Source organism: Impatiens glandulifera, chromosome 6, assembly GCF_907164915.1.
Source record: "Impatiens glandulifera chromosome 6, dImpGla2.1, whole genome shotgun sequence".
NCBI classification, from domain to species: domain Eukaryota; kingdom Viridiplantae; phylum Streptophyta; class Magnoliopsida; order Ericales; family Balsaminaceae; genus Impatiens; species Impatiens glandulifera.
Genome location: NC_061867.1, coordinates 16,511,000 through 16,521,308, shown reverse-complemented (window position 1 = coordinate 16,521,308; position 10,309 = coordinate 16,511,000). Strand labels below are relative to the sequence as shown.

The 10,309-nt window shown below is 29.7% G+C and overlaps 1 protein-coding gene across 1 annotated transcript; it reads left to right on the top strand.

Moving 5' to 3' along the window:
• Nucleotides 1-4,767: 4,767 nt before the first annotated feature.
• LOC124941327 (beta-galactosidase-like) lies at nt 4,768-9,531 on the top strand. The gene is made up of 19 exons (XM_047481628.1): nt 4,768-5,211; nt 5,289-5,384; nt 5,476-5,588; nt 5,675-5,741; nt 5,809-5,901; nt 5,971-6,114; nt 6,185-6,273; nt 6,349-6,454; nt 6,546-6,633; nt 6,704-6,822; nt 6,918-7,082; nt 7,155-7,333; nt 7,419-7,528; nt 7,626-7,735; nt 7,823-7,933; nt 8,253-8,363; nt 8,442-8,647; nt 8,722-9,058; nt 9,144-9,531. The coding sequence occupies exons 1-19, from the start codon at nt 5,038-5,040 to the stop codon at nt 9,252-9,254; spliced, it is 2,529 nt and encodes an 842-aa protein (XP_047337584.1). The 5' UTR covers nt 4,768-5,037; the 3' UTR covers nt 9,255-9,531.
• The last annotated feature ends 778 nt before the right edge of the window (nt 9,532-10,309 follow it).

Below are 10,309 nucleotides of genomic sequence, written 5' to 3'. Positions count from 1 at the left end.
TATATTATCAAATTTATTCTAATGTTTTTAATATTATAATATATTTTAAATTATAAAAATATTTTATATTTCAATTTATTTAATATTAATTATATATATATATATTTAATTAATAAATATATATTTCAAATAAATTAATATATTTTTCTATTAATTATATTAACATGTTTTTAAGGATGAAATTCTCAAATTTTCCTAAAATATATATAATATAAGAATATTACTTATATATTTAATTAATAAATATATATTTTAAATAAATTAATATATTTTTTTATTAATTATATTAACACGTTTTAAAAGTTTAAATTTTCAAATTTTCTTAATAATATATAGGAATATTAGTTATAATAGTATAAATTAGTTATTTATTTAAAATAATATAAATAAAATTCATTTTTAAATTATTTAGATAAGAGGGCAGGCGGAAGCATTGGAGTGTTTTGCCCAAGTACAATGTGTGCCCGCTTTTTGCTGAGGTGGAATATAGATTTAACAAAATAAGGGCAGAAGTCTTATGCGCTGCTGATGCTCTTAGGATACCCAATTCAGTGCCGCTATTGACTAGAGATTCATACAATATCTTTATAATTAATAATTCATTCAATGCCCTTCTAGTGAGAATCCTATCGGTAACATTTTAGTCGGTTAAAAGTCGTTCCCCTAGATCACTCGATTAGGTAATATATATATATATATATAAAATTATTATTATTATTATTTATGAATTAGTATAGACTTTTAATTTAGTGATAAAACTCATGTACTTAACTAAATCCGAACCATTTAAATATATTAAATTCTTAATTTAAAAATAAAATAAAAAATTATTATAGTTTTAAATGAACCTTTCTTTTTCTTTTCTTTTTTTCTTAAAAGAAGGGATAGAAAGGAATAAACGCGTGATATGATACGGTGCAAATGGAACACAGCAATAATATAAAGTTGCGTTTAATTCAAAAATTCTGAAATAGAAATGATTAATTGTGTTACTTACTTCATAGGGCAGTTCATGTAAATGAAATTAATGCTATATTACTGGTCTTTGCTGAAAGCAACAACAAAATGATTATACCATAGAAATTAAAACACCTTCATCCCCATTATTATACAATATTATTATTTTTAAACAAACTTGTAAAAAAATAAAACTTTACCATATCCAATGTGACTGTTGCATTTTCCTATGGTTAAATTTTATATTATATAAACTACACTTTTTTTTTGTAATTTGAAGGGCATATCCCTAAATAAATCCATGTTAATGTAAAAAGTATATATAATTATTAGTAATTAAACAAATGACAAAAGTATCAATTTTCTAACCTACCCATAACTTGTTTGAATCTTCCTTTTTTTTTATAATTGAAATGAGAATTAGAATATTATGATTAATTCATTCAACATGTTCTTGTTTGGTTTGTGTGCCAATAGGATATTAATTATTCACATTCACGGAAATTTATACAAGAGGTCGTTTGATGTTTGATTATCAGGGGATAAAACTTGATTTTTATAATAGTTTTTAAAATAGTTATTTACTTAACTATCCTTAAATAACAGTACACTACAATTATAGAATATTTAAATTATAAGGAATTTTGGTATTTTATAAATTTAAAAAGATGATTTAATTGAGAAAAGATTGTAGATGTTTTGATTATAGAATATTTAAATTATAAGAAATTTTGGTATTTTATAAATATAAACAGATGATTTAATTGAGAAAAGATTGTAGATGTTTTGATTATAGAATATTTAAATTATAAGAAATTTTGGTATTTTATAAATTTAAAAAGATGATTTAATTGAGAAAAGATTGTAGATGTTTTGATTTTTTTTGGTAAAATCTAAAAAAAAACAATATGGAACAAGCTCTAAGAGTATTTTGATGTTTGTTATTTGAGGATAAAACTTGATTTTTATATAAAAAAAAAACTTTGTTTGATTTAAAAGTTAAAAAGCTATTTTTTAAAGGGTTATTACTTATTTACCCTTAAATAATAGTACAATAAAATTATAAAATAAGCAGACGAAGTATTTTGATATTTTTTATATTTAAAATGACGATTTAATTGATGAAAAGATGGTACATGAGATATTTAAATTTTTGGATAAAATCGAAAAAAAAAACTAGATATTATTTAAATTAGTGAATAAAACGAAAAATTATAATGTCAAAAGTAGAAATTATTAATAATCCTTAACAGTTATTTTGTTAAAAACAAGTAAATTACTTTTATTTTGACAAACTCTAGAGAGATTTTTGTGTGTATATATATATATCCTTTGTATTTTGTCGGTTCCAAACATGTCCTAACTTAACCTTATTAATTATAATTCATATGGTAGTAAATTGGTAGTTGATGTGTCTCTAACAAAAATTAAATAATTAAAGAATAAATGATATCATCAAATTATTAAATAAAAAATTAATTTAATGATTATAAAATAAATTAGGATTAATTTAATTAATCATGTTTTGTCTCACTCATTAGATCTGTAATGTTATGCATACTGAAAAGTGGTCACTGTGAATGACCCTCCCAACCTAACTAATTATGTTTTAAATTTCAAATATTTAATTAAGAAAACAATTAGTCCGCTAATTATAGTAATCAACGGTATATTGTTTCCAACGCACGTAGGAGGAGCGTGAAACATACGGGTGGTCAGATTGAGGAGCGTGAATATAACGTGCTAATAAGTAGGTGGATAAACTATATAATTAGACAAACATATCGTATCGAGTTGGATATAAAGCTGGAGCCGACCATCTTGAGGACTGTGTGGAGAATCTTTGTGCATACATTCAAACAAAAAAAAAAATTATATATATATATATATATATATATATATATATATATATATATATATATATATATATAAATAAATAACGGTTCAACTTACCCATTTTTATTTTTTAAAGTTTTTTATTTACTAAATATATTTAGACTTGGGCCTAAAATTTTAATATTATTGTTCTTTATACAAGTCTTATGCTTTGCAAGACAAAACAAATTTAACGAAATGACCTTAAAAAATCCCTTAAATGCGCTGTGGTTAATTGCGCAAATGGCTATTTCAAAATAATTTGACGAAATTACTCTATCGCGTAATGCGAAGGACAAGATCGTCTCGCGAAAAAAAGTTTGTGAAAAGTCCAGAAAGATCGTGTCCTTCGCGTGACGATAGTGTCTTTCGCGTTACGCGACGAGGGTAATTTCACAGGTTTTCCTTTCGCGTGACAATCCTGTCATTCGCGTTACGCGACGTGAGTAATTTCGTTAAAACATTTTGAAATAGTCATTTACACAATTAAATTTATGCGCTGATCACCTGCGCATTTAAGACTTTTTTTAGATCATTTCGTCAAATTTTCCCATTGCATATCTTTACTAGTGATATTCTCTTTGTTTTTATTATATTTTTAAAAAATATTACAAATTCAAAATCATTATTCTTCTCTTTAATATATATTAAATAATCAAATTAGGTTTTTTTAGTCAAAATCTTTAATTCATTCAAATTTATTTGAATTTTTTAATTAAACTAGTTATATCTATTTTTTTATTTTTTATTTATAAATGTCACGTAAATAATAAATTAACGGACGTTTAAAACTGTTATGACATGACTCAAATTGTAATGATTGAAAGAAAATAATTAAAAACCATTTAAATATAATTGCAAAATAGGACATTAGAATAAAATAAAATCATAAAACTAAAAATACAAACGTACCTCAAAAATTGCCCTCGCCAAAAATCACAAACTTATAATAAACTCTCTAATCGACCCCAACGATTTTTCACGACAAATCTAAAAAATTATCTTAATAATAATATTAAGACATTTTGCACAAGAGTATACCATCATTCAAGGTACATCAATTCCTTTTTAGTTTTATAGTTAAAAATAAAAAATAAACTTGTAATATTAGTTGTTTCCATCCAAACTTTTCAATAATTATTTGAGAACTCCACGTCACTCAATCTTATTTATACTACACATTAGACTCCATATATAAGCTAGTCCCTACAATGAATTATTGGTGCTACATTTTATTTTTGACATGATAAAAGAATGATAAAAGAAGTGAGACACCAATTTCATTTTTATAAGAAACATCTAACAAAGATTTGTTATAATATAATAATTTCCATGTATGTGCCCATCTAACATAATTTCACTAAAATAATGTTTTCACCAAATAAATTTTCAAACATAAATTATAGGAAAACAAATTAGCCAACAAATTGTAACACAATTTTTTTTATATAGAATATTCATAATATTTAATGGATCACGCCGAAGACCATCTAAGTCTTCTTGAATTCTTCGATTAATTTGTTCAAATGTGTCCTATCTATAAATTATTATTTTTTCGGAAACATTGTAAAATTAAAATAATCATAAAATTGTTGATAATAAAATTAGAAATGAATTATAACTTATTCAAATAGTTTATCTCGCGTTAAAAATAGATAACAATTATTGTGAGATTATGCTCGCCACTCCACCAAAATAAAATAAATAAATAGTGATTGATAAATTTAATTTCTCTTGATTTCTTTTTTTCATTCAAATATCATTTAAATAAATGAAAATAAATTGAATAAATAGATTTGTGAAAATCTTAAAAAAACAAAAGAAATCAATTTATTTTTGATTGATAATGGACCCACTATCCTTTCATACCATCCATGGGTTAGATTGGATGCTTAAACCATCTGTATAAAGCTCAAACCTTTGCTAGTAATATTCAAAGACATTTCCCCCACATTAAATCCACTCTCTATTCAAACTGGTTATCATCAACATTTTTCTCCACCCACTAAAAGTGAAGAACAAACTATACACACAGAAACCATAACATAGCTATTACCAGCTGTCCAACAGTCCCTCTATTTTTCTCTCTCTTCTTCTTCTTCTTCCTCTTCTTCCACTTTCCGCGTACACTTCTTCTATCTGCCTGTCCAAAAACTGTAATCTTCAAAGGGGAGAGGAATTAGGGAAAGCAAAAAGTGTCTAGCCATGGTTTTGAACCCTGTAATGCCGAATGTCCTGCTCCTGACGGTGGTTTTATTGTGTTTGTGGGTTTCTTCTGGAATAGCTTCTGTATCTTATGATAACAGAGCTATAGTCATCAATGGCCGACGGAGGATTCTTATTTCTGGTTCTATTCACTACCCAAGAAGCACTCCTGAGGTACTGTTTCTCTCATGCACACTCTCTTCAGAAATATATCATTTGGGTTTCTTTTCATTTTTGTGGGTTTGTTTCAGATGTGGCCTGATCTTATTCAGAAAGCTAAAGAAGGAGGTTTAGATGTAATCCAGACATATGTTTTCTGGAATGGACATGAACCAGAACAAGGCAAAGTAAATAACATTATTTCCCTTTTTTTCTCTTTTTTTTTTTGCCAATTTTGTCTATATACTTATAAAAGATGTTCTTATTCTATATATGCAGTATTATTTTGAGGATAGATATGATCTAGTCAAGTTTATCAAGCTGATTAGAGCATCAGGCCTTTATGTTCATCTTAGGGTTGGTCCTTATGCTTGTGCAGAATGGAACTTTGGGTAATACCCAGAATTTATTCATTTTTCATCATTATCAGAAGAAGATGTTTGATTTTGTTTCTTTCTTCTTCTTCTCTTCCTTCTAGAGGGTTTCCTGTTTGGCTCAAGTATGTTCCAGGTATCAGTTTCAGAACAGACAATGGTCCATTCAAGGTTAGACTTGACAGTTTTTAATTTCAGTGTGTAGAATTCTTAATTAACCTGAGATTTCTGAATGAAGGCTGCAATGGCGAAATTCACTAAGAAGATTGTGGATATGATGAAAGCTGAAGGATTATATGAATCTCAGGGTGGTCCAATCATTCTATCTCAGGTAAATTGATATAATGCTTTTTACATTGATTTATGCATAATCTAACTTTTATTATCTTTGATTATTCAGATAGAGAATGAATACGGTCCAATGGAATATGAACTCGGCTCCCCTGGTCGATCTTACGCTAAATGGGCAGCTGAAATGGCTGTGGGTCTTGGCACTGGTGTGCCATGGGTCATGTGTAAGCAAGATGATGCGCCCGATCCAATTGTAAGCAGTTATCATCAATTTTTATTCGCAATTGTATTCAAATATGACATTTTTTGTTTGTTTGTTTCAGATTAACACTTGCAATGGGTTTTACTGTGATTATTTCTCACCAAATAAAGCTTACAAACCAAAGATGTGGACTGAAGCGTGGACTGGATGGTAATTTGGTAAATTTTTGTGTAATCATCGGTTTAATTTGAATTTAAGATCCTTAAATAGTTGTTAAACTTGCAGGTTTACAGAGTTTGGAGGTGCAGTTCCTTACAGGCCTGCAGAAGACTTGGCATTCTCAGTTGCAAGATTCATACAAAAGGGTGGATCTTTCATTAACTATTATATGGTATCCCTTTATGTTTTAAACACTTTTCTTTTCTTTTTTTAAATTGATTTCCTTCAGTATATGATGTTTTTGTATTTATGCGTCGGTGTAGTATCATGGTGGAACGAACTTTGGAAGGACATCGGGTGGACCTTTTATAGCCACGAGCTACGACTATGATGCTCCACTTGATGAATATGGTATAAAAGATTCTGCTCCTTTTTGCACGTCAAATTCATATGATTGATATGTTTGTTGTTCTTTGTTTAGGACTTAAGCGAGAACCCAAGTGGGGACATTTGAAGGATCTGCATAGAGCTATAAAGCTATGCGAGCCTGCGTTAGTATCTGGAGATTCGACAGTCATTTCTCTTGGAAATTATCAAGAGGTTGGTTGATATAACACTTATTTCTCAAGATCTTATTTGAAACTTATCTTGGTACTGAAAAAACAGTGTTCTTATAATTTTTTTTTTTTGTGTAGGCACGCGTTTTCAAAACTAAATCTGGAGCTTGTGCTGCGTTTATTGCAAATTACAACTCTTATTCTTTTGCTCGGGTCACTTTTGAAAATATGCATTTCAACTTGCCTCCTTGGTCAATTAGCATTCTTCCTGACTGCAAGAACACTGTCTATAACACAGCCAGGGTAAACAACAATTTTCTTTTTTTCTTTTTTGGATTTTTCGCGATTGGCAATAGATGACATTTTTACATGAAGGTGGGAGCTCAAAGTGCGGAAATGAAGATGACAAATGTTGTTTATGGTAATGGATTCCCTTGGCAATCATTTAATGAAGAACCGGCAGGGTATAGTGACAATACATTTACGAGAACTGGATTGTTGGAGCAGATAAACACTACTTGGGATGCCACCGATTATTTATGGTACATAACAGAGTAAGTGTCAACACTCTCAACATCCATAACTGCCTTCGAATTGATCTATTTTTGCTTCAAATTGATGATACTTTTCCTCTGTCAGTGTGAATATCGATGCCAATGAAGGATTCTTGAGAAGTGGAAGATATCCTGTTCTAACTGTGTTATCTGCTGGTCATGCTTTGCATGTCTTCATCAATGGTCAGCTTTCGGGTAAGATCTATAAGCATAAGAAATTGCTAAAAATGTGATTATAATTGAGAAAAAAATAAGGGTAAGAGATCATTGCTTTGGTTTTACTCTTTTTCAGGAACTGCATATGGAAGTCTAGAGAATCCTAAACTAACATTTAGCAAAGGTGTGAATTTGAGAGCTGGTGTCAACAAGATTGCTCTTCTAAGCATTGCTGTTGGTTTACAGGTTTGTCTCTTTCTCCTCTATCAATCAATCTATCCTTTTTCTGTATTCCTCATTCTCTGTTTTTCGCTTTGATTGTCATGGAATCAGAATATTGGCCCACATTTTGAAACCTGGAATACTGGCGTTCTTGGTCCCGTTTCATTAGATGGTTTGAACAGAGGAAGAAGAGATTTAACATGGCAGAAATGGTCTTACAAGGTTCGTTCTTGTCTTGTCGTATTAAAAGTAGGCATGTTAATTCGATAAAATTTAGAACTAATGTAAAAAAAAAGTACTTAAAAGACTAATTTACCCTTATAACAGCGTAATTTGATTCAATTTCAAGGTTACTACATTATCGAGTTCAATCTAAATAATTCAAAATAATATGTCGTGTAGCTCATTCGACTCGTACTTGGCATATTTCAAAATTTTATTAAATGAACTTAAATTCGAATAAACACTTAATTATTTCGATTAAGTGATAAACTATGTTATCAATTACTAACGTTTGAGATTGTTGTCGCGAAAAACTCAGGTTGGTCTTAAAGGAGAAAAATTGAGTCTTCATTCGCTCAGTGGAAGTTCCACTGTTGAATGGGTTGAAGGTTCTTTGGTGGAAAAGAGACAGCCATTGACTTGGTACAAGGTGAATTTCCTATACCCTTTTCCTCGATCTGAAAAATAAAGACGAATGAATAATAACTTATTGTTCTGTTTTCTTAAGGCCACTTTCAATTCTCCTGGAGGAAATGATCCTTTAGCATTGGATATGAGTAGCATGGGCAAAGGCCAAGCATGGATAAACGGACAAAGTATAGGACGATATTGGCCTTCGTATAAAGCAACTGGAAAATGTAACACTTGTAATTATGCTGGTTGGTTTGATGAGAAGAAATGCTTGCGTAATTGTGGAGAGTCATCCCAGAGATGGTAAGTTAAGAAAGTAACTGTAATTATGTGTTTGTATAGTTTAGTTTGTTTAAAAAATGGGTGTTTTTTTTAAGGTATCACGTCCCACGATCATGGTTAAAACCAACGGGGAATTTGTTGGTAGTTTTCGAGGAATGGGGAGGAAACCCATATGGGATTTCATTAGCGAAAAGAGAGGTTGAAAGCGTTTGTGCTGATATTTACGAGTGGCAGCCAACTCTAGTGAATTGGCAACTACAATCTTCGGGTAAAGTCAATAAACCCCTAAGGCCTAAAGCACACCTCTCGTGTGCATTTGGGCAGAAGATCTCGTCGATAAAGTTCGCGAGCTACGGAACACCGCAAGGTGTTTGTGGAAGCTTCCGTGAAGGAAACTGTCATGCTCATCATTCTTATGATGCTTTTCAGAAGGTAAAGACATTGTTCTATAGACTATATATTATGTCGAATTTGAATAAACAAAGAAACATATTCATTTTATTTGTTGTTTTTGCAGCTATGTGTTGGGCAGCAAGCATGTTCGGTTACGGTGGCACCGGAGATGTTTGGAGGCGATCCTTGTCCAAATGTTATGAAGAAGTTGTCGGTCGAAGCCATTTGCAGCTGAATAAAGAAATCAAGATTTGATTTTTATTTTTTAAATTATCGGGGCGGGTGAAGTTGTAGAAAGATACGACACACCCGCCAATTATTTTAGTAAAGAAAGCGGTTAAGAAATCGCAGGTAATCGCAAAAGTTATTGGTTTGTGTATATTATAGGGGTTAAGCCTCAATAGAAGGGGCATGGATAATTGGTGCAGATTGAGATGCAAGAAGTTGTGTCCATTTGCAATTATTGTTGTTTCATTGTAAGTGTTGTTTCAATCTTAGAAACAATTGTTCAATTGGTTGGCTATTTAAATATGAAGTTTGTCACAAATCATGTTATTGCTTATTTATGTTTAATTGGTTAGTGTATCTTATTTTTTATTAAAAAAGTTAAAATAGTCACGTGAATAGAATATCTTTAATCTCAATAAAGTTTAATTAATCTATTACAATCCTAATTAATTAAAAATTAGTTTTATTATTCTCCTTCTATACTCTATAAATAAATGTCATAAATTATGGTTAAAATGTGAAAAAATATAATACTTAGTCACATAGAAGCCCTTCATCTTTTCTTTATTACTATTTTTTTTTTCAATTCTTTATTCATATTTTCAATTTATCTTGTTATTAGAGCAAATAAAAATTTTAAACATGATGTCAGGTGCCCTAATTTTCTTTGTCTAAGGGAGACCCAATCATCTAAGTAGGCTCAACATAAAGAATATTTTAGTTGAAGACATGCCCTATATTAGTGTGTCATTAATTGATGGTTAAAAACATATCCTATATTAGTGTGTTATTAGTTGGTAGTTGGAAGACATACCCTAAACTTATGCGTCATTAGTTGGCAATTGAAAATTATGCCCCATATTAGTACGTCATTAATGTGTAATTAAAATAAGTCCTATAAATATCTCAAAGGTATTACATTGTAATCATTTAGTATTCAAGCAATATAATATTATTCTTTGTAAGAGTTCAATCTCTCTCTCTAAAGTTCTTATGTTCATTTAAGCAAACATTAAGTGTTGCTTCAAGTAAGACTGACTAGTTATTCATTCTCACGAAGAT